The sequence below is a fragment of the Odontesthes bonariensis genome, chromosome 1 (genome assembly GCF_027942865.1).
Source record: "Odontesthes bonariensis isolate fOdoBon6 chromosome 1, fOdoBon6.hap1, whole genome shotgun sequence".
In the NCBI taxonomy this organism is placed as follows: Eukaryota; Metazoa; Chordata; class Actinopteri; order Atheriniformes; family Atherinopsidae; genus Odontesthes; species Odontesthes bonariensis.
This window is the reverse complement of record NC_134506.1, coordinates 31,110,865-31,137,013: the sequence shown is the minus strand read 5'-3', so window position 1 is coordinate 31,137,013 and position 26,149 is coordinate 31,110,865. Positions and strand designations below refer to the sequence as shown.

The window sequence follows — 26,149 nt, the reverse complement described above, 5'->3', positions numbered from 1 at the left end:
TCGATAAATGAATAGACTGAATGAATGAATATATATAAATATAGAATCTGGAGTGAATATGTACCATGAAATCATCATTCTTGGGTTAGATGGATGCCATTAGACACATATGAAAAAAAAACCAGCAGGGCTCAGAAGTCGCTCTATTGTGCTGCTCCCAACAGACTATACATTATCTTGGCCATGATTGATTGATGATGCCTTTAATGTGAAAATACTTCTCCATGCATCATGCGCTAACATGTGCTTTGTAAGATGTATGAGAGCAAAGAAAATTGTTTTCCTTTTAGCGAAGAGTATTTTCACCGCCTTTCATGAAGTAAACCTCTGTTCTAAAATGCTCTTATTTCAACTTCAAAACTTTTATTCAGTCCTGATCAGCTCTGCAATAGAGGTGGAATTTTAGCTGTCATGAACCAGAATGTAAATTTGACATAAATAGACCACAATTTTGATAAAAATGAATCACCACTACCAACACTTTATTTCTGTATCCATCACATCCTTGTTGGGTAATGCCACTCTTTGCATTTCCCTTTTTCTGACATAGCCATGACTTTTTCTCGGGATAATAATTATTCAGATCAAGTTTTTGACTGTAATACCATTACTAGCCGAGGCAGTTTGGTAGCTGGAGAGCTTTGGAGTGGAACGCCTCACATAACAGTGGAATCATTTTTTACGTTTAACATTCATTCTCCTGCTAGATTAAATTCAAGTGCCACGAGGCTTGTAGGTGTATGAAGTTACATATACAGTGCACAGTGAAAATGAGTACACCCCTGTTGAAAAGTAACATTTTGAACAATATTTTAATACACACATAAGTTATTCCCAAAACGTGCATAGAGTAAGTTTAATACAACATCTGTTCAGCTTACAACAGAAAAGAAAGGTCAATAATATAACTTAAATGACATATTTGTCCATTTCTGTGAAATTATGCTGGTGCAAAAGTGAGTACACCCCTATGTTAAACTCCCTGAGAATGGGCCGTGTTGGCCCGAAATGTCATGAAATGAAAAGGCATTAAAAGGGAGGTCATCGTTGTGCGTTTCATCCTTGCCTTACATTGAAATTTTACATTTTGAGTCTGCACCAGGCTAAAAGAGACGTGTGTGAGATTTGACTGAAATCCTATGGAGAGTATCATGATCTGCTTCAGTAGTCACAGTACATGTTGACAAGCATGTTTCTTTTGGTGAAATTCAGCTTCCTACTGTTGATGGCATCCATACAGCCCCAAACCATGTCACTCCCACTACTATGCTTGACTTTAAGCATGGGGCACTTTTCTTTGTACAAATCACTTTTTACCACCACACAGGCTTGACACCATCAAAAGCAAATTTGTTCATCTTGGTGTCATCAGATCACAGGACATGGTTCCAGCAATCCATATCCTTAGTTTGTTTGTCTCTGAGACAATGATAAACAAATTTGCTTTCGATGGTGTCAAGCCTGTGTAGTGGTAAAAAGTGATTTGTACAAAGAAAAGTGCCCCATGCTTAAAGTCAAGCATAGTAGTGGGAGTGACATGGTTTGGGGCTGTATGGATGCCATCAACAGTAGGAAGCTGAATTTCACCAAAAGAAACATGCTTGTCAACATGTACTGTGACTACTGAAGCAGATCATGATACTCTCCATAGGATTTCAGTCAAATCTCACACACGTCTCTTTTAGCCTGGTGCAGACTCAAAATGTAAAATTTCAATGTAAGGCAAGGATGAAACGCACAACGATGACCTCCCTTTTAATGCCTTTTCATTTCATGACATTTCGGGCCAACACGGCCCATTCTCAGGGAGTTTAACATAGGGGTGTACTCACTTTTGCACCAGCATCATTTCACAAAAATGGACAAATATGTCATTTAAGTTATATTATTGACCTTTCTTTTCTGTTGTAAGCTGAACAGATGTTGTATTAAACTTACTCTATGCACGTTTTGGGAATAACTTGTGTGTGTATTAAAATATTGTTCAAAATGTTACTTTTCAACAGGGGTGTACTCATTTTCACTGTGCACTGTAAGTGCTTAGCAAATGTCTTCTTTCCCCCTTCCTTTTTTTTTTTCAAAGAGCCAAGACTGCTTGACCTCGACTATCGACAAACCTGAAGGCTGATTTATGTGCAGCACTCTGGAGCTCAGTGGCCATTACCGCCGAAGACATTTACAGCCACAGTAAAAGGTTTGGGTTCTAAGTGTTCACCCCTTCCAACATACGAAAGTAAGTGTGTGCCTGTATGTTGACGACATTCCATCGGCAAGCAATAGTTTGAAATTAGTTTGGAAACCCTTGAGAAATATTGATGCACAGTTTCTGTCTAACCTCCATGTAAAGGGAAACGCTTTTTAATCTTAACAAAACCAACATACCAGATTTAAATAATCTGACTGCTAAACGCAAGAAATAAATCAATCAATCAAAAAAAACACATGTATGTAGAAGAGCAAGTAGTGTCAGCTCCTGAGCAAAGTGGTCGTGTTCTCTTTTGCCAGCTTCACACTTGGAATGTGTTTGAAACAGGAGTATTTCAACTATACTTGTCAAATTGTCAAATTCTCTACAAAATCTATAGGGCAGATGTCTTTGACAAAGGATTAAGAAGTGAAATAATTTGCCAGACTAGACATGGGTTTATAAGTCAGGTGCCACTGCACTAATGGTGGATCATTTACTCCTGCCCACATCACAGATTTTTTTCTCATGGCATAAACATCCTTTAATAAATTGCACCTTGAGGTTGAATTTTTAATTGGCTGATGTCATAGTAGTAATTTGGAGCATAAAAAGCCAATAGCCGGTCAGTTGATCAGTAATTCCCCAAACACTGCTAGAAATGAGCAATCCTTAAATTAATTCGAAAACGGCTTCTGACAGAGCAGCAATTATCATCAGTTAAATGCATCAATAATGTCATATATTATACCCAAAAATCTTAACATGCTCAAAATATAAGAAAGAAATGAGTTCCGGCTGACTTTCATTCAAACATGTTATCTCAAGTGCAATATAATAAGTCAAACTTAGATCGATGGTTCGATTTTTGACAAGAAGAAAAATAATATCTTTCTAAAAAAGAAATAAAGAGGAAACTATATAAGTGGGAAATGTATGCTGGTTGCTCGGCAACAGCAAAAGGAAGGACTAGGAATAGTTTTTTATTATGTGAGAAATAATGTGAACATATTAGGCAGAGAACGTGGTGACAATAGTGCTTTGAATGTAAATGTAAACAAAGACCCAAGAGGAGGATTACGTGACAGCCTTGGCAGCAGAAGCCAATTAGACTACAGAGTAAAGCAAGTATGCTTACAGGCTGTGTTATTGCATCTGTGAGCATCTGTTTAGCTACTTATCTTTCATTCTTAGTTCAAATACATAGCATGTATGTGCATTTAGGGTGATACATATATTGAGAAATAGAATCTGAAGCATGTCCCTATGTGCAGAAGTTAATTAGCCATGTACTTAATTTATGTAGCCTCCATGTAAAACTGGTGAGTGCCCCAGTAGAACTGGTAGAGAATGTGAACTGATCAAACTATACTTCAGCTTGACAGATTGGAAACCATTTCAAGTCAAAGCACTTAATAATTGTTTGAGTGTTTCTCACATCTCTGAAAAAACACAAAATGTAAACATATTACTAGTGGATCTTTACATCACCAAGCAGACTGAAAACAGCCATGTTTCACAAATGCAATGAGGTTCTTATGCTGGAATGGAGAGTTTTGATGGGTAAGCATTTTTCAACTTTTCGCCTGTCCACATTTTCTTATTTATATTCTTTTTACCAAGCTGCAAACAGGAAGCAAAGCTCATCTGAAGAGAATTGACTTTCTACCTGTAGCCATGACCATCATTGTTGTTCAGTGATCTGAACAACAGGGGTATGCGTCTTGTTTGTTTAGTTGGGTTCTCCTTATCTATTCTTAAGACTTGGCAAGGCAAGGCAAGGCAAGGCATCTTTATTTATATAGCGCATTTCATACCACAGGCAACTCAATGTGCACTTGTCTTAAGTTTAGGTTATGCTGAATTTATACAAACAATTATAAAGTGTTCACTAACCTTTCGGCAACACTGTGGATTACTTGCTCTGAGGCTGCTGTTTCTTGTAGCAAAGGGCATTTTAGAAAATCTACATCTAGAACGTGGAAATGGACAAAAATGCCCAATCAAACACATTGCTTATGGCAGAGTTGGACCTGCAGTCAACATATAATGAGTCAAATGACTTCATGTGTCTTCTTCACATTGTCACTTGTGAGGGGGGTTGGGTGCAGAGAAAGACGTCAGCAGCAGTAATTCTTTGAACACGATTACATCTGAAGTGACAGAATGTCTTTCTCTCCTACTCACAGTCAGCTGTCTATAAATTTGACGCACACCTGCATTCTGATGTTTACAGTAAAGTGCAAGGACTGTCTTTTAAAAAAAGTTTCTGCATAGGACTGTAGACTGTTATTAAAGTTGCCAGAATTTTCCGCAGGCTAAACGGCAAGTCGAGTCACAAGAAATGCTAATTTTCCAACAATGTAACCTGGCAAACCTTCCATTGCATTATCATGTTTAAGTTTATGCATATGTATTTAATGTTAACTTTAACTGGACTGGACAGAATGTGCCAAGAACATGAGATCATTTTCCTTAATTTTGTAGTTTAATTAGTTCTGTATCGCTATTGGTCAACAGTCCATCAGAAGAAATAGTATGAGGCTCTGACAAACAGCATCCCTCTTGTAATTATGCTAATTCATTTTCATTCAGGTTGCATGTGGACTCTCTGGGACTGAGCAGCATATTTTGTCCCTACAGTGGATTTAGGCATTGTTATGCCTTTGGTGTGAGTTCTTGAAGAAAACCCACACAAATACATACAGACATTTGTATCCAGAAACAGACCTAAAACGGGTGAATCCCCTGCCTATACTGTGTCCTTATTGTCACCCTCAGTGTTGCCAGAATGGGTGGGTTCCTGCATAATTGGGTGGTTTTTATTTTGGTTTTGTGGGTAAGATTTGCTTTGGACAGGCGGTCATAATTTGGATGGGTTAAAGGTCAATTTGGCAGGTTTTAAGTGAATCTTATGTTATATTAAAACACACTTCACCCAATCAGTCATCATTAAAGCTGCTGTCGGCAGGTTTTCAAAATTCCGAGTCTAAAGTCGGAAAATTCGAACTGATACAACTTTCAGGTCCCTCCCCCAACCTCTAACAAGCTCCAAACCGCCCCCCAAACCCCTCCCCCTCTGTGGACGAGGTTGTGCACGTGAGTTCACACCAGTGTGCGCACACAAGCTGGGGCAGACTCACGCTCAGCAGCGTGTGCACAAGCTGTGATTGACAGGTAGGATTCCTCCACCCTAACTTGATTGGTTAAAAACAGCCGGGAGCGCTCGATTTTTGAAAGCACGATTACAGGCTTTAGAGGGAGCTACAGAATTCGGGATTTTTCCTAAACAGCCTATTTAATATTCTACTTCCAGAATCCCATGAGAGTTCAAGCTAATATCCCAATGCCCCTTGACTTGTCTTCATCACTAATTGGCTATCGTCACTTGAACACATCGTGGATCGGCTATTGCCACCTGTCAGTCTCCATAGTAAACGCCGCCACTGTTGGCTATGGAGACTGACGGGTGATGCCCTAAATCTGCAGCAATAGACGAGACTGAGAGGGAAGATGCTTAAGTGGGCAAAATATAAGAAAACGTATCTAAAAAAAAGTGGGAAAGGGAAAAAAACATGGATAGCAACATCAAGAGGTGATGAAAGTAAAGCCCACTGCAAATTTTTTCAACACAGACATAAGGGCTCACCTGTAAGCGTTTGAACCAACAGTCTGTTCTGCATCAAGGTAAGAGTTTAAACTGACCATTGTAAATGTAAATAACTGTTTTGATTACTGTAGAAGTACACATTTCATGAGTGTGTGTGCACAGAATGCGCTCTGTGTGTTTGTGTTTATGATAAAAGTGGTTAGTGGTTGTTACGTCTGTCCGGTCTGCAAACGTGTGTCACGTCAGGCTGTGATGTGTCATGTGCACATCCTCACCAAGTCTAGTTTAGCTGTGATGGCTGGCTGGCATTAAATTGCATTGCGCTGTTAAAATGATTCAACTACTGATGTGTATTCCTTCTCAAACAGTAAATGCGTACAGCAGTTCAAATATTTAAATATTGGACAAAATATTGAACTTTTTTTTGTAAGGTTTTTCCTGGAAACATTTGTCACCATACAGAGGCAGTGTTACTGTATATCCTGATCTAGTTTAAGTCCCACGATGGACAGTAAAAAAAAAATCCTCCCGCCAAAAAAAGAATAATAAAAAAAAATAATACACTCGGACAGCTTTTAGCCAGATTATCGTCTTTGTGTGTGAAACACAATGTGATCCCGTGCAGATCCTTCTATAACTCATTTGAAATACCTCTTTGTGAATTCAGCTTAAAAATTCTATTTTCTCAGACTGACACACACACAGGCAGGTTTCCTTCAGCTTCTCTTTCTCTGCCGTCGGATTAATTAAGTTAATGGGAGATGGAATTTTTCTCTTGATTAAATGACCTCCCCCGCAACCATCACCATCACTTCCTGATAAAGAGGTGTGTGTTTGTGTGGTACAGCACTCAGACACACACACATCTGCTATGGACACAACATAATCATGCATTGATACAAATGCACTGAAAACATATTGAAACAGAAACATATGTAGACTTCACATGTAAAGCAAGCGAAATAAGAAACTCAACTGTATGTGTGTGTCGGCACACACTGACGACCTCCTGGCTCCTTGCTTCATCTCTTCCATTTAAACTAATTAAGTCTCATTATGTCATTAAAATGTTAGCAGCTATTTCCCAGCTCACTGCCAAGAGCTTCGTTTGGTGAAAAGTGGGTATGATTCAGCATTACAGTGGAAACAGAGGTGTAATAACAGTAAAAAATATAAATTAAAAGTAGTTTACTTTCAGAAAAGTTTTGCTAATGTGTACAACTAATTACACAATGAAAAAAGCCTGAAAACATTACTGAAACATTTACTGATCTGAGGTTTAGCATGACCTACTCTTCTTTACAGAAGAAGGAGAGTTAAGCATATCAGATATTTCAAGTAGCTGACATATCATCTGGGAATAAAACACTTGATATTCACACACATCTGCACCAGAAACCTTGCCATGCCCTAGATTTGAAGCTCCCGTAGTGCACGCACACACAGTACGCACATGCTAACGTGCCCGTATACGCTGACAGATGTATGCACGCCCACACAGTAGCTGTCAGTGTCTCATGAGGACACAGGACGGTAAAGAGAGGGAGAATCTGCGAAGTGGCCATTTTACTATACAAGTGGGAGCTGCTGGAAGGGGCAGCGGGCATTCTGAGAGATAGTGGCGGCTGAGTGGTCTATCTGCACTGTGGTGAATGGGTTGTGACGGAGCATAGCCAAGAGGTTCATAACTTCCTTAAGGTGGAGTGGGGACAGAGGTGTAGAAAAAGTAGAGGGGATGAAACAAGACAAACAGTTAACATGAGACAATCAAATATAGAGAAATTACGTAGAGGCTCACTTTCCACGCACAGTGCTCCTTTAACACTTTTAAAACCTTGTATGGTATCATAATACATTTCTACCAGTACATATTATGGTGATATGAAACCCAACTCAGATGCTTAGTGTCTCTGAAAAGGACAAATTAAAATGTATTTGTATATTCATAATTGTATCCTACAAAAAGATGTGAAAAGGAATCTCTTTCTCTGTGATTCAGATTAAGAAAGTGATTAAAAGGAAGAGGAACTGGAGATGGTGGAAGGCATTACTCTTATTGCCATTAACACCTATGTCATTAGTCAATTTCTGTTAATACATCACTTATGGAACTCTGGGGTGAAAAGGAGAAAGAGAAACAGGAGAAGAGCCAACACAGCAATTATTTCACTCAGTCCAGCTGACTGTCAACAGAGACTGGACACTCAGTGACCTCCGGGCCACAGATCAGGTTTCCACAGCCTTTAAAGAGAAACCAAACAATACTCCAAGTCTTTCAGGACCTTAGGGATGCCAACAAGACTGAATTAAAAAAGACATGTAAAGAAGATGAATGCTGATACCCGAGAATAAAATTTGCTGTTAATTTTACTTAATCATTTTAATGTACAAATGCATACAAGAGTATACAACTGCAATGATTTGATCATCTGACAAACCAACATGTTATTTACAATAAAACACAGAAAAAACCTCAAGAGCTGGAAGTGAGACATTTGACCATTTGATGAAAAATATTAGCTCATCTCGATTTGATGGCAGAGATGTCTGAAATAAGTCAGGATGGGGCTGTGTTTCTCACTGTGTAGCATGCTGTTTTCTTTTAACAACAGTCTGTAAATGTCTTGAAACTGAGGAGGCCAGTTGCTGGACTTTTGGGAAAGGAATGTTTCCGCATTCTTGTCCGATCTCAGATTCTAGCTGCTCAACAGTGGAGTGCAGGCAGGTCAGTCCAGCATCTGACGTCTTCTACTGCATGCTGTGTAGACCATGCAGGCCGAAGTGCAGACTGAGCAGTCCCCTGCTTCCGAGCAGCAAACACCGTAACAGGTGCGGCTGTCGGCAGGTGGCTGAACGCAGTGATACGAAGGGAGGGAAAATAGTGCCAAGCACTTGTGAGGTCTGACAAATGTATTACTCTTTTGAACGCATATTGTTTTGAGAAGCAAAATGCTTTATTTTTTAAACTCCAGCCAACTAGCCGGACTACTTTCGTCAAACGTCAAAATGAAGCCGGAACTCGGCTCACAGTACGCAGTAGGGGCTAAGAAAATGTTCATAAACGATATTGCTAGTATGGGATGTCATACAGCTTCATGTCAAAAGAGGCGAACTATCCCTTTAAAAAGACATCATCTGGATGGGAGCACATGTTGCTGTAGAACCTGTATATACCTTTCAACACTGATGGTGTCTTTCCACCTGCTGAATGAACCCCTGAGGATCCACTTTGTACAGTGGGAACGCAAGCTGACCCCAAAGCGACCAGACCCGTACCGTACCGTTACGAACCGACCTGTACTGGACTGCATAGTGGAAACGAGGCTTTAGTGGACCACAGTGGACCATTTCTGGAAAGTATAATAAAATGATGCAAAAATATGGGCATATGTAATAAAAATCTCCAGGTGCTGGAACTAACCAAGATATAAGAATAATTTGTCCAAGGAATATTTGTTGAATCACCCCCTCATTGTGACGCTCTGAGCTCCTTTATCTGATTAAGAGCATTTGTGCTCCACTCCACTGTTATAGCATTAATGTGAACACAGTGTACAGTATACAAATGTTTGCTAAGGGTGTAGTGCTCAGGGCTGCATCCTTAGCAAAAATTTGTATACTATATATTGTGTTCACATCAATGCTATAACACCTGTGACTACTATAGTCATTTTATGTGCGACTGGATGCTGAGAAAACACTTTCTTACTGTCCTAAAAAAACAAGGTTTTTGATCTATGGGAAAGAAGCTTAAGTGAGAAGAGGTTTCTTCGCTCTTTCATGTATCTATTCAACGCCAGTTGAGTGTATATAATGATCCTCGGGTAGTTAAAGGACAAGACCGTTTTTTTGACATTGGGCCCTTGATTTCACATTATAACATGATGTTCTACTCACCCCTGCTTGTTGTTGGTAATTTGGAGCTGTTCCGAAGATATTCGAGAGGCGTCTGGCTGCTCTCTTGAGATATTCGGCCATGACACGGTTTCCTATGGGCAACGTTATACAGGCACAAACTATGCTGTTTATAATTTATTAATTACTGTACACTAGCACTGATAACGTGGAGGTGCGTTGCTTACTTAAAAAAATCCGGGTTACTGTAATTTTGAATTTTTGTCATTAAGTCTGTGTGTGTTTGTCTGTGGGCTGTCTGTGGTAGTAGCACGATGATGACGTCAGTAACACCCACTTTACGACAAAAATTCAGGGGTGAGTAGAACATCATGTTATAATGTGAAATCAAGGGCCCAATGTCAAAAAAACGGTGTTGTCCTTTAACAGATGTCAGGTATTATTGTTTGTAATCCAGTAATTAGCTGTTATGATGTTTTAGACTGGGCCATGGTGCTACAGCTGTCCTGAAAACCATCCCCTAAATCATTTAAGATTTTTAGTGTTGTGATCACACATGCAAAGTTGGCTTAAAAATTGTGTAGCAAATGGGCAATGTGAAGAAAAGAAATGAAAGGAGAGAAAATGATGAAAAAAAAGAAAAGAAAGAAACTCTGTATGAGTGAAATAAAAGACTGTAATCGTGCAGATTGTATCAGAGGAGCTTTTGAGAGTCGATTGAAAGAGCGAAACAGGATTACACACACTTTTGTGAAGAACAGCCACTAAAGCCATTAAAGATAAACAGATTGCCTGGTACATCTGCTAAATTCACCCAGCATTAGTATAGAAATCCTATGATTTGCTCCTGAATGATGTGCATGAATGTTGCACTTGTCTTCCCAGTAAAGTGCCATAATTTGGGTTGTTTGAAATAAAACCCCAGTCCTTGTGCTTGCTTCAAGTTCTTTCCAACTCAATGACCTTACACCATTCACCACAAGGTAAGGAAAAAGTCCCATTAGATACACATGCTTGTGGCCAAAAACTACCCATCGTGTAAAAAAAAATCAATATTGTCAAGCCAGAGTTGTGATCATCTGAGCAGTTTACAGGCAGAAAGAGACTCTCAGGTTCCAGAGTGCAAATGGAGAGAATGTCACTGACGGACACATCTTGCTGCTGTCTAAATATTTAGGCTTTCATCTCTTCATCCCAGCTATTGCTTTGGGTATCGGGTTCTTGTGAAGAAAAATTAAGTGCATACTATATATTAACCTCCCCTGCTAAGCTTTAGATTACTTGGATAGTAAATTACAACAGTTTACTTCTTAAGCAATGCTGTGCACGGGGGGCTGAGCATTGAGCAGCCACAGTGAGGCTGCAAGTGACTCAACAATGTGAACAGCTGCATTGTCGAGTGTTAACCATTCCAGCTGTGTTTCCTCCCACGTCGATACACCAGAGTTCTTCTCACACCCAGTCATGGGCACAGACACAGAGTCACTTCCACTGTTGAAAAAAACGATCCAGTGAGTCAGACAAGAAAAAGTTATTCACGATAACTTTTTTTTCAACCAAGTACTAGAAGACTATAAATAAAAGATTGAGCATTTAGGATGCCATCTGCTGTTTTGTGAATATAGGTTTTGAAGCATGACATAGAGCAATTTCAGTTTTTTTTTAAAGTTGTGCTATACATGTTCCATACAAATAAAGTTGAAGTGGAAGAAGTTGATGCTTTCGAAGGGGAATCAATAGATGTTCTGGAGCCAGTAGCGTTGCACTTAAAAAAATACATATAGCCAATTTTTACAAGTTGATAGAATTTCCTGAAGATCTGCATGAAATATCTGTGACATGCTTTGGTCAAAATGCAACACCAATACAGTACAATACCACTACTTCCACCATGCATTTTATCCACTTTTTAGAGTGGCCAGTGTTGGAGTGTGGAATGACCCACTCGACTCTCTTTGGCAGGGTCTTCTTCTTTTAAAAATCGGTGGTACTCAATTAGGGCTGGGTGATATATCGATATTTAAGATATATCGATAGATTTTTAAATAAGATATGGAATTAGACCATATCGCATATATCGATATAGTTCAAATTTGCGCTGTAATACTTGCTTCAGGCAAGCCGTTGATCAGAGCTCTCTGCACTGCTTCCCTCGCTCCGGCTCCGCCCCTCCTCTCTCATGCACAGAGGGGGGAGGGGGAGGAACACTCTGGCACTCTTACGTTGCGTTCACACCAAACGCGATGCGAATATTCGCACCGCCTTCATCGCGCGATCGTTGCCGCAGGTGTAAATTAAATTCCATCGCCTCAAACGCCTCTTTCGCGCGAGTAAAAAACGAGTGAATAGCTCAAGGGGCTATCCATGGCTGATCGCGTCCTTGTACCTGCTGTGGCAGCCCGAGATTCGTCTGAAACGCACACGCCGTCGTGTCTGGATCAGTGACATCATCCGGTGGTGCATTCAGCTCGGATAATTTCATCGCCTTCTCCAGGAGTTGCGTCTGGATGACGGCCGCCTCCAGCGGCACCCCAGGCCCACCAGGACCCAGCCCGACGACCCGCTCGGGAGGACCGGCGCCTGCAGCCGGCGTCCCGCCGAGAGATCACGGCACCGATCCTCCCGAGCAGGCCACCAAACTGGGTCCCGGCGAGCCCGAAACACCGCTGGAAGCGGCCGCCACGGGAGAATCGGTGCCGTGATCTCTCGGCGGGACGCCGGCTGCAGGCGCCCCGCAGCTGAAACTGAAAAACTGCGTTCAAGTATTTAAAACATTACAACAATACATGCCCAGTAATATTGTTGTAATGTTTTAAATACTTGAACACAGTTTTTCTAGAGAATATAATTGTTTTGTATATGGGATTATCCTCCATCGACTCTTTTGGGCTTTCACATGCGCGAGCCTACAACCAGCCGGTGAGTTACATGCTGTTTATAAAGTTGTTTTGTAACGTCCCCATGCCAGTAATGTGAGAACCATGCATATGGTTTTGATGGTAAGGCTTGTGGCTTTATTGTCGGATGGTTTATAAAGTGGTGTGACGTTTCTGCAGTGTGCAAGTTGTTGTTTTATGTGGAAGGGTTAGCAGTTGCCCCTTAGCCACCACGTATTAGCCTCGCATGACACGCTGTGCGAACAGCGCGATCTCCACACAGGGAGCGCAGATTTGCACCTCTCTGTGTCCTACTATCAGTATTTGACAACCTCTAGCAATGGAAACGCGCTTCAAATGCCCCGGAGTTCCCCTTTAACACAAGCGCAAGACGCAAGCGAAAGGGCAGTTAAAAGAATAATAACTCAGCCTTTACACTGGAACTGAAGAAGCCTCTGATTGAACACACTTCTGTTTTTCATTGTTTGTTAGAGGGGGCGTAGTATCGTCCATTATCTTGAGCAGCTCTTGCAACATTCTGTTTGGACTAAATTAGTTTCAAGGTCTCCAGAGAAGTCCCCAGCACAGAGCCAGCCTTTTTTTTCAGGTCGATCAGTTTCTTTGAGTAAGTGGCTCTGAAGCTGCGGGCCGGACAGATGGCTGCAGAACAGACCTAACTATCCATCACAGACTTATTGAATATGTACAACATCTTACTGCAAACACTGATGGATCTAAGCTTTCTAATGAACTCTGTTTTGTTCCTTCTTGTTGACAGTGTTGCATTTCCAGTTGCAACCACCTCTTCTCAGAGGACAGAAACAGTGTTTGGCTTATTCCTGGTCGAAAATCCACTATAATTTCTCCTGTCAAACAGTTTCAGCTCTGGTTACAAGACTTTTTTTGGCCTTTGCATTTGTCCCACTTTGATTATCATATACTCTGCTGTCGAACATGGTATCTGCAGTCCAGCTCTGTCATAAAGTAATAATGTACATGGTTTCACATGGTGTGAAAGTAAAGTGAAAAAATGCAGGGGTGTGCTGAGACAAACATGGAACAGAGGGAAGAGCAGGGGATAGAGAGTTAGAGGGGGCGTATCAGTGCAATCTCTCATGCCTACTGCTCTATGTACACTGCTCATTCATCCCAGTCATGCTTCCTCCAATCAGAGAGCAGCTTTCTTGCACGCAGAGCCTCCCAGCAGCATGGGGCCTCCACATGGCCATGTCAAGTGCCAGACGCACTTGCATGAGTCAACAAAGCTAGCAATAAAACTAACATGGAAGTAGCACAGGAGATCCAAATCAGAAAAAGTTTTTTTCACAGAGAAGCCCACTGAGCCTACAGGAAAAGGCTTGTGACACTGGTGAGTGGGATTGCATCTGGTAACGTACTGAATGATACCAAAACACAACAAAGGACAGGACAAAGATCACAGGCAGAACAGTTTAAATGTTTGAATCGGATCTCCTTTTCCTCAATGCTGCTTTCTCAAGTGAGGCACATGGACTTTATAAAGCATGTCTGCAATGATCAGACTTGAACCTCTCACACAGTATCAGGATGATGAATGACATTGTTATGTGACACTACCTGGCTCATGCACTGAGAAGGGCTCTGATCAAGCTTCACATATTATCCTCACAGCGGGGTTCTCAGTGAGGACGTTTTCCATCAGAGTATGGGAGTTGTGCTGTGATCTTTGAATAATGTACTGCATTTGAATGATCAGTAGAAATGCACAACTCATTGTTCAAGAGATTCAGAAATGTGTGCACTCTGTTGTGTGATGCACTTCACTCATTACTGAAGTGCAGCTCTACAATGAATTCCTAAAACACCATCTCCCACTGCAGCATACAGTATAAATATCAGTATTTTTCTACAGATAATCAACTTCAACCGTCATGTGACTGAGCAGACAGCAAGGAGAAATCGACCAAAGGTGACCTTTGGTTGGTTAAGCATGTAAGTTCATCTAGGCTGCTGATACTCTCACAAATGCCCACACACCGGTAAAAACACTACCAGCGAGGTACACTGGCCTACTGTCTTAGAGGGATAGGATTATGATTTGGCCTTAAACTACAGTTAGTGCCGACTAAGGCTCCTACAGCCTCCTTATATCAACATAATGTACTCATCAAAGCTGATCTTATAGACCAAGTAAGACAACATGATGAAATAGCACTGCCACACTGCTGTCGTAATGTATCTGTGTGCTCTTAGGATTTAAGTATGAATGCTCTCAAAAATCCTCATTCACACTTGATCTCTGTTTGCAGATGGGCCAAATCTCAACCCCCCCCTGGTTTGTGGTCCTTTAAGGTAAGCTTTATGGCGTGATTTTATAACATGGTATGGTTTGATATGACATAGCTCATCCCTGCTTCCTTTTCCACTGCAGAAAGCATCCCTTCGACATGGGTGGGATCAGCTGTTTATCAGTACAGTGCATGTGAAGCTGCGGTGACACACACACACACACACACACACACACACACACACTGATTTTCTGGATGTGATCATAACAACTGTGGGCTACAGAGCTCAACTCGAGCCAGCGGAGAACAATAAGGATCGATTTGTACATCCATACTTACCGTAAGAAAGCACGCTCATGGTCATACATATAATATGCTGACAATGTGCATAACTGATATATCTGAGATTTATGGTGTAGATTGTGTGCTGGATTTTCAAAAGACGAGGAAATATGTCAGCTTGCACAGGGCCTTAGTGTGGCTGCAAAGTTGAAAGAGAAAGTGAGGATTCTCTCTGACCAATTGGCAAGTCAGCTTGGCTTACAGGGAACCTTGGCTGAAATGGTGCTCAAAATGGTGATCAGTTGGGCAGTACTACCAACACTGGAAAAAGGATAAAAATTAGTGAAGGACCATGCCGAGGTGAACTGTACTGAAATGTGAGAATAAAATGCCTCTCGACTGCTCTTTCAACTGCAACAATCTCTAGGTTGAACTGCTCGATTTACATTACCTTGGAATGAGCCTCGATATCCACATATGGCTCGAGTCTTCCTCTGTGGCCTCCATCATATGACAACAGTGGTCCAGAGGGGACAAACCAAATAATGGGGAGTCTCAGACCTTTAAAAGTACTTTAAAATAAAATATAATGAATTTAAAGGTTTGATTACAGTAATCAGTTTTTTTTTTTTTAAAGACAGATTCCACCAGAATCTTAGTGCCATTTCCTTTTCACATTATGTAATTTACTTTGAGACCACTGCCTTCCCCACTGAAAACCAACCCAAAAACATGACGCTCCCAGCACAATTCTTGACTGTGGCTGTGGTATTCTGAATACTTCTCCTTTCTTTCACTTATTGAAAGCTTTAGCCCAAAGTCCTGTAACACCACCTGAGTAACACAAGTATCTTGTTAATGCAGACAAACTTTTGATCTTGGTACCACAATTGCTCACACACACCTATGTGGTCTTGTTGTTGATCTTTTGACTTTGAAAAGGATTGTTTCAATTAAGATTCTAGAGAAAACCCTCAGGCAGTCAGCAAAAAAGCATGGCTTCAGGCTGCTTTTGAATGTCCAACAACATTGTGATCTGAATCATACAGCCAAAGTGTTTAAGTGGCTCAGCCAGAGTCCAGACCTAAATCCCATATATTTCATTGAAATAAGGCCAGACCATTGTAATGGTTGACAATAAAAATTTCTGCTGTTGGCCAATAGTAGAGGATCTGTTATCTACATAAATATTTGACAAAATGTACTTACTTGAAAACTAGTTTTTACAGAACATAACGCAAAAAAAAAAGGCTTGTTTGAGTCATTTAAGAATGGAGACATCAGAGTTATTTTTTTTTTAGCTCACAGGTTCATATTTTCAGACATTTTAGAGAGGCTATTTACAACTGTGTGAAAGCATTCACAAAATAAATTCACCACAAGACTTTCTGGAACCCCAGAGAGAAAATCATATGAATTCACAGCAAACAAAATCAACCTGAAGGCTGCTTCTCCTTTAATGCAAATACTTCTGTGCTTAAGATTCTTTCCCTGGCAGCAAGAGGCTAACATAGGACACAGTAAAAAAAACAAATCAACATATTCACTCCACAAATATACCTAGATGAAACTCAGCCCAGGGCATCTTTAAATAATATGCATCCCAATTTAGTATGTGCTCTCTGGGGAGGGGATCAAGATGCACTCACAAATTGCAGCTGACACACCCCGGCTTACACACAAGCAGGCACATCGGTGGAAATCATATACCTCAGCAAACACACACACAGATGCAGATACCTAATTTGCCCTAATGTGTAATTAGCCATTGTCCACAGATACAGCTGTCTGACAAACTCTTTTTTTTTTTTTTTTTTAAAGTCCTACGAAATCTGTGTATGTATCAGACATACCGACTTTATTATAGTTTGGTACCAATTTTCAATTAATTCTAACAACCAGACCAAAAGTCATTAATCAGACTATTTAAATATTTTACATTCAAATTAGAAAAACAATTACATGAAGCTATTTAAGGTGTAGTGCTGATAAAAGGGAAGAAGTTAGTGTGAGGATATTTTCATTATTCAATTCAGCCTCTGGACAGAATTTTAAATACACACATCAAACATGTACTGAATTTGGGGGGGGGGGGGGGGGGGTGATTCCAGAGGAGCTGTTACACACGAGAGGCGGCGCTGCAACAACATTTGCAGGTTATTCTACAAGCAGCAACATGCATCCCTCTGCAAGAGCAATGTTTAATATTCTGTAGATACCACTAGGTTAAAAAGCTGTCCCTCTGATGCAGACACAACAAACGGGAGCTGAATGCACTCTAAACATTTAAGATAATGACAGAGATCAGGAGGAGATACAGATGGCAACTCATAGAAAACGTAAAGATGTAGACCAGCACCATCATTAAAAAAGGGCCCTGCAGAGAAAACTGGGAAGATCCAAAAGGTCAAAAGTCACTATTTTGCTATTTCCACATTGCAGATGAAAATCTCTGACCAATTTAGATTCAGCTTTGATTTCTGTTGTGACACCCATTTGATTCTAAATGTGATAAAAACAAACTAAAGGGTGACATTTATTTAAAGCAAGCAAAAACAAAAAAAAAACGGTAAAAAAAATGGTAGATCATCATTTACTAATGCAGCAGCAGTCTGATCATCACACAGAAACGTCATCTGGAAGAAAACTCGTCACTGAAATGAAATGCAGCTTTAAAGAAAACTTTAAAGTAGCTTTAAAAGCTCTGTAAGCCACTCTTTGCCCCAGCCTATAGTAACAGAAGCTGTTTGTTTGCCCCCATTCAAGTATGAAACAATGTATGCAATATGAAAAATAAAGTCAATAATTGGCAATAGAATGGAGCAACAGACATCCCAAAAGTATTTTTGAGAGCAAACGGGCCACCAGACAAGAGAAAATTAGAATAAAATGATGTTATGGAATGTACACTCTTATGTGCATGCTACCCAACTTTTGCTGTAAAAATTACGCAATACACAAACATGTGCTGTCCACAGCTTTTGGTGCGATCTGTAAAGCCATTTTAACTCGCTATGAAAACACAAATGTAAGATCTGATAATCTTATAGGTTTGTGTTGGACTTGTCTTCTTTAAATAACAAACAATCAGTTATTTATGAACAAGCAAGGTGGGACTTCTTAAAATTACAACTGCTTTCATGCCCATTTGCTTTAAAACAATATGAGACCAGTTACAATGCAAATACAGAGGCAGTTAATATTCTACAAATATTAAGGCTGTCATTCAATGTTGCCTTTAGCAGTGGAGCAGATTTGTAAGCATCATCTCATATTATGATAGCTGAGAGTGAAATTTGTGATATGCGCATTTTGTGGTAAAAACCTGGGACTGAACTTGGTTGAGTTGATACAAAAAAATACCCCCCCCCACCCCCACACACACACACAAACACACACACACACACTTTGTGTAACTTTACATTGCCTTGATGTTTAAGCTTGACACTGGACTTTGTAATACAGTACCATGGTGCAGTGTGTGAAATAAATTCTCAACTCAGAAAACATTTCCCTCCCACTCCCGACACCATGACTAACATTGAGCAGGTTCACCTTAGCAGCAGGATTTCCACAGTCAAATCCTCCTCAGGATTCTCTGAACACTTTAACTATGAGCGAAAAAGAGAAGTGACCCAGTCTGACCTGAAAAAAACTGAATTTATTCATTTCATCATCTTATTTCAAAACTGGAACTAATAGTTTACATACTGGAGCCTAAAGATAGCAAGCCCTCCTTATTCATTTCACAGATGAATATCCCTCTTAAGTCTCTGTTTTAACGGGGATTTTAGAACACACAAAAACATCAGCAAAGCAGTGATGCTGATGGGCACAGACTTGAAATCTATGTGAGGACCTTTTGAGGAAATGTTTTCATTTAAAATGTTTATTCTGAGTATGATTCCTTTAACTTAGCTGGGAAGGAAAATAACAGAGTAATGACCTGTTTTCCCCTTTTATTTATTTTTATTTTTCCCCTTTTCATTCTGAATATCAAGCCACAAGGACAACACTGTGCATTTGTGAACAGCTCCCACGTGCTGCTGATGCTTTTTTTCTGCAACTAGCTGAGCAAACTGCAAGCAGAGAGTGGGCAGTGATGGTAACTGTTTGTGCTACAGTTGTAGTTGTCACCAGGCGCTTTGGAAAAATGACCATTGGCATATGGAAAGTCGCAAAAGTTGCGAAATTGGAAAATTCTTTATTGGGAGGATTGCCAATTTATAAGCTAATATTAGCTTGAGTCCTTGTTAACTGTGGTATGAATTGCGATGCTAACTGTCTCCCCCCTATATGAAAACAAACATTTGGGGTGTAAACATTCTCCTTAACACTGAGATGTTGTGAAGCCTGTTAAATACAATAAATATGGAAACTATTTATAAACAGAATCATATACGAACCAAAATAACTCGAATCCCCTGAGGATGTTAGTCTAATCAACTAAGGAACAAGCAACTGAAACAAGCTAACAAACAGCAAAACTGCCTGTGGAAAATCTATTGTCCACTACTCCACCGACAAATAACAAAACAATAACCATCCTGAGTCAAAATAAAGTACACTGTAAAATAACTTCTCCAGTGAATTCTGGTCTGTTTTCCCCAAACCGCCGTATAATCATGTTAAATATGTTTTCTGTGCGAGCTTCGCACAAAAAACAATCTAAGAATCCCATCTAGGAATCTGAAAGACCATAATAATTGTCTCTCTCTTTAAGAGTTCTCCCATATACAAAAAAAAAACAACCCAGAAACAAAACAAAAAACTCAGTTTTCTACTTGACGATTTTCTGTCCCAAACATGAAAGAAATTTAATGTGGTGCAGGGACAAAAGAAAACTCCAAATTGTATTAAATTATTTTAAAACCTGTGCTGGCTGACATGACAAAAATGACAATCAATGTAAATAATGTCCCAAGAATTTAGTGGATGTTTTACAATTTGCCATGAGCACAAGATTTAAGATTTCAATCTCTTTGCAGAAACAATACGTCGCATGTGAACGACTCACTGAGCAAACCCCTGACAAATTTATTTGTCAGGGGTTTGCGTATTGTTCACACACATTTTCTGGGTTCTTTCAAGAACAGACAGACAAGTAGTTTGAAGAACATATGTAACTGGGCGCAGTGAAAGAAATGAACGCGAAGAACATCTGAGTTTGATTAAGGCATATCACACTCTGCTGCTCCTGTGGAATTACATGCGGTGGCTGTTGAACTGGGTATATGCCAACTAATTTACTTCATGAGTTTTTTTTCGTCTTTCATGAGCAAATAAAAAGGCCAAAGCCCTTATAATAATCAGATTAATTTACTCATAAAGGCCTACGGAACCATGATTGGATTTTTTTATTTTTTTAAAATATGCCCACTGCAGTAGCTGTAACTGTGTAGTACTGTTTGACAGTGAACACACAGACACTTCGGCACTTTTGTTTCATTCATTCGCTGGTGTTGTGTTTAGTTAAGCTGACATATTTTCATTTGATCTTTAGAACAGTTGAGGGAAGTTCTTTGTGTGTGTGTGTAGAAATAGCCCTTGTCCTCATATTTGCCCCACCAGCACCCACCAATTCATCCCTGTTCCAGAATCTCCCTCAGCCCCCACTCATGACCAGCCTCCATTCACACAACCATCAACACCCACCAAAATAATGCATGCTCCACTTTTGGAGCCCAATAAATTGTATAAAAAGAAAAACATGCCCGTGTTGTTTACTGTACTTGATGACATAATAGTGTGGTTGTTGATAATAACATAATGAGAACTAATTATCCATCTGCTCATAAAGCACAACTCTGCAGCCAACTGAGCTCATAAGTACAAATTCTGCTTTTGCTGTGAAAACACTTTCTGAGGACAAACAACAAATACTCTGGATCTTAGAATGGAAGACTAATCTTCTTTTTGTTGTGAATCTGATCGTTTAAAAAAAATCAAAAGCTGTTTGAATACTGGCTAAATATCAAAACTGTGAAAGGTTTGGTGATATATATATATATATATATATCTGTGCAAATAGATGAACATCCTCCACAGTCTTATCGCAGCCATCCTTTACACCAATCGGCTTTTACTTGCAAGAGATTTCATCATGCGGATGTGATCGCCTCCAGTGTGGCACCAGGTCATGTGTCCAGAGTACTTCAAGCGATGTCACTATCTACTCTGACTCTGCTGGAGTCTGCAGGCCACAGTAATCTAACTCTATATAAATTGTATCCTCTGACCTTCAACTGCTATATCAGATGAAAGTCAAGGAGGCACACCTCTAGTCACCTCCCTTTAATAGCCTTCATAAGCATAATTGGACAATGGATAATGGATCGCATGCAGGTTATAACTGCAGTATCTCAGAGTGAGGCGATGTCTACCTGTATGCACTTTACACTGGACTTTTTCCTCGCCACACCAAACCTTGTGCACAGCATTGCTTTATTTCTCATCACCTGTGGTAAAAATCCCCTCAGGACACCAGCGAAAAAACTACACTGACTTTAAATGTGACACAAAGGTCATGACAAAGATGTTTTGTAAGGATGAAATCAGCTTCCAGTTTACAGTGGAGAATAGATTTGATCACTCGTGTTTCCAGGCGTGATGACTACAGCTACATTAAGTCCCATCTGCCTTGTCCCCATGATTGACAGATATAAACAAAACGCTCAGTCCATTAATCTTTACACTTCATAATAAAAAAAAACAAAACACATATCCATGAAGTCCAATACGGAGATAATGGATTAAAGTTTGGCAAATAAAAGTATTACATGCTGATTAGACCACTTTCACGACATCATTGTTGCTCTCGTGACCTGTTTTAGTGATTTCAGACACACAGGCAGAATGTAGCCTACTTCAACTCATGAGACGAAACGCTTTGGTTCTCAAAGGAAAGTTTTGTTAAACTTATTACATCTGTTTCCTGGCCCTGAAGAGCATTTAAATGTTAAAGCTGTGCTGATATCCTGCACAGGTCTTTTGTCATGTAAATCATGTGAGCAGTCAGTCTCTAACCAGTTCGCCAGTGGGGCCAGATTCTTCTTTTCCCACCTGACTTTGACGCTCTGGAGCAAACGAAAGACTGATCTTCTGCTATGCATCGTTCATTCTGAGCATTTAAACACGTCCATATTCAAGTTTCGGAGGCTGAGGCGTGGGTAAACAAATGATGCACTTATGAAGGCAGTGCCATCTCTCAAAGCATCTCACTCAACTTGTCGGAGACAGTAGCTGATAACCTGCATTGAACCGTGTCATACTGTGCGCGTCGTTCGTAAAAGAAGTTATTCTTTTTGGCCAGGCATACAAACACATGCAAGATCCGACTGCTTGCAGTAGTTTCTTTCATTGTGAGCCCCATTCCCTGTTCTTGAACCAAACTTTCCCCGGTTGACTCAAAGCCCTGTGGCCGCCCTGTGGCAGCGTTTAAAGGCTGCTCCTCCTGGGGCAATGCGTTGCAACTTCGCAACGCCAAAAGTCTTCCACCCAACCCGACGCCACAAACACCAGAGAAGCCACGTGAGTTTAAGACGAAATACCGAGGAGACGCTGCACAGACCGTGCAAGGTGCGAATTCTCCCAGCAGCTCCGTATTATGTGTTATTGCAGCCTAGTTATGTGCTGAGTAACTGCACTTCTGCGTAATATGAGTGGTGCGCTACCCAACACATGCACCCCACCGAAGAAAGAAAAAGAAATGAAAAAGAAAAGAAAAGAAAAGAAAAAAAACTGCAGATGATTAAAGTGAGGACTTTACCTTGGTTGGATGGACCACAAAACAGCGAAAGAAGACAGAACAGCCAAATTGTGCTCTCCACCGCCATGTACAGCCTTTGATTTCCACCAGTGGGGTAGCAGCGTGCGTCTATACAACCCGTTATACCGCTATAGCTATATACATACGTCGGAATCCGCTATTGTCTCAGCCGGTGCGTAAAAGAGTCTCTGTGTTTCGTTCTCCCCGCTCAACAGTCCCCTGGCTTCCCGAACAAAACGCTGGCATTAGACATTGAGAGCCGTCGTGTCTCTCGGCGCTTCAACGCCATGTTGCAAACCAGTGTTAAGTGTGTGTTGCTGCTGATCCTCACACACACACACACACACACACACACACACACACACACACACACACACACACACACACACACGCATGGCCGCACACGTGCGCGCGCATATTCGCGCACACGCCCGTCCACCACAGACACTGGCTGGCTGGTCGTTGCTGGAGTCCTGAGAAGCTATCGGTGATTCTATCATACACCTTCGCTGCCCTTTATCGGCTCCATGATTTCCACTCACGTGCAAGATGTCTGTTCAAAGCAGACACGCTTTTGGCTAGAAAGCTCTTGCCAAATTGCAAAAAAAAAATATAAAATAAATGAATTAAAAAATGTACTTTACCCCAGGCTCTCTGTCTGTCTGTCTGGGCTGACAGAGTCTTTATGATAATTCAGTGTCTGCAAGAGCAAAATGAAGTGTGGAGAACAGTCTGGCTAAGTGGGTGCCTGTGAGGACTGCTAATGCGTTGCCCCGATTGAACCCAAAGCTGGAGACACTGGTGATGTTAGCGCTCACACACCCCTTCGAGACAATATCTTAGATATGCTCACGGTCATCCATTTGATCATCTCAATGCTGTGTGTTTTGCACCTTTGTTAATGGGTTATGTGTGACAAAGCAGGCCTGACTTTGAAAAAAAAGAAAGGAAAAAGGGAAAGGGGTGCACATGATGTGGGCTGAAGAGGGAGTTGGGGAGGTTGTGCATCCCAATCAATCAACCAGCTCACCCCCTCCTCCGAGTGCTGACGGACCTTCTGACTTTGCATGTAAACACATAGCAGGAGCCAGCTGGAGCCCAGCCTCCCGGTGCAGACAAAAACTCACCTCCTGTAGTGCTCTCAGTATCACTGATACCAGCAGCATCCCCACATTCAGCAGCCTGGGACGTACCTGTCAGATGTGACTCTACAGCAAATAATAACCACATTAGAACTGCTGCTTGTCACACTGTAAAACACATTGGTTTTTCTTTCTTTCTACATTCCATTGTGCATTGTACGACATTTGATGTGGTATCTACCTGAAAACTGCTTGTTGGGATGAAATGAAAGTCCAGTGATAATTGCTTTGAGTCCATCCGTGTGCCATAACCATAACATATGCCTTTAAAGACAGGGTTTTATCTGACTTAAATGCATCTGCAGTTTTTCTGGTGGAGAAGGGTTTGCATTGCCTTGAGAAAATACAATCAATCATACCAGGCTATAATGAAAGAGCTTCCTTTGGTCATGATATCTTGTCCAGTCAGATAGATTTCTGGCCTCAGTGTATTCATTTAATACTGATAGTAGATTGATTTGAGCCGGCGGAATGAAATGGGATGGATGCATTTCCCAGGTGTCTGATTAAAGCAAATGTCCACTGGATTATGTGATTGCATTGGAAAACTAATCTCACTGCTGTGTCCTCGGAGACTGTGTCTCTGTAAACTGTAGTTTCCCTGCTCCTCCTTTTTCCTACCCAGCTGCTGTAAAATAATGAACACCAGCTATCAGCTGCCCACAAATTTGGAGTTTTGGCTGAGTGCCTCCATCTGTTACTCACTGTAAATCTGTTGTAGCCTATTGCTCCACAGGAAGTCGTAGTAAATAAGAGCAGTGCACCTTCACAGAGCAGCACATCATTATACAGGTTTCTATATTGCAGCTCTAACAGCTGAGACTAAATGAAACTGCCCCTCGGATCAGATGGAGGGAATGACCTGCTCGAAGCTATGTTTTTACTTATGTGTAACCTGATTCTCTTAAAACCACAAACTGAGTGACCGTGCGGCAGCAAAAATTTGAAGCCCCTGCAATCCGTTGTCGGCAACAGACATGGCAAGCCATGCACATTTGATCCACGAGACTGGCTGCCCTTTGACTGAACACTCCTCTCTCATTAATACAAATAAGCACTTTTGTAGACAACGATTACCACTGATCATTGTTTCAACAGACACAGCTGTCTCTCCGCTGTTAAAGAAAGCAGGACAAACTAAAACCAGGCAGGCCAATTTCTGAGAAACTTCTTCTCACATTTGATGGACTGCCCTCTGAGACCAATTATGATGGTAAACTTGTCTGGCTTCAGTTAGACACCGAGTGCTTCCAGTAGTTTCCTCTTAGCAGAGAAACACACAATTCAGTAATTGGCTGCTGAGGAACTCAGTGTCTGTATTGCACTCCAGAAAATAATAGTCTACAAATATGTTTAGAGCAATGTATTTTTCTGAAATAACTAAGACACACTTCAAAGGGCATGCATGCACTGAAAAAAAAAGTTTTTGTAATACAACCAACTTTGTGCATATTGAGTTATTGTCTTTTTAAATATCAGCATTACTGTAGTTTGCAGATGAAAACTGTACAGAAATACAGTTTATGTTGTACATACATAACTGTTAAACAATGAATTTCATGTATGACATGAATAGATATATAAAGAGCATATTAAATAGAATCCAGTAAAGTACTGATTAATAAAATTCTCTTGCACATTTGCTTTCTATTATTTATAGTAGCTCAGAGTATATCCAGCATTTATTTTGCAGTTGAAACAGCAGTAAAGGAGGTTCAAGCAGTGTGAGAGATCTCAAGCAGAAACAAACTAAGACATAACTCAAAGTTAAGATGGATTACCACCTTATCCTCATTCATTTCCACAATTAATTTTTGAGCAAATGCAAGGTCATTTTACAGTCATTGTTCAAACATCACAGACACAAGTAACAAAAACTGCAGTCAACAAGGGATTTAGATGAATGTATCTTTTCTTAAAGAACACTATATTCAAAAACATATTGTCATGGGCTCTCTCTATCTGCCTGGTAACAACCTGTTGATTACCTCCACCTGTCTCTGCTCTGCTCTGCTCCACTCTCGTTAACCTGCCAGCTGCACTTCATTCCAGTTCATCATGCTCTGTATTTAAAGCCCTGCTTTTCAGCCACATCTTGTCAGATCGTCTGCAAAGCTCACACCCGGAACCAGGTTGCTTGTGACTCTCTCTGACTCCTGTTCTG

General features: G+C 40.7%; 1 protein-coding gene across 1 annotated transcript in view; it reads right to left on the bottom strand.

Moving 5' to 3' along the window:
* The window catches only part of igdcc4 (immunoglobulin superfamily, DCC subclass, member 4), a 50,530-nt gene extending 27,401 nt beyond the window's left edge, over positions 1-23,129 (bottom strand). The window contains exon 1 of the mRNA XM_075464226.1: positions 22,844-23,129. Within this exon, the coding sequence (XP_075320341.1) occupies positions 22,844-22,910 (67 nt within the window). The 5' untranslated portion in view covers positions 22,911-23,129. The remainder of the gene's footprint in view (positions 1-22,843) is intronic.
* Between the last annotated feature and the right edge of the window lie 3,020 nt (positions 23,130-26,149).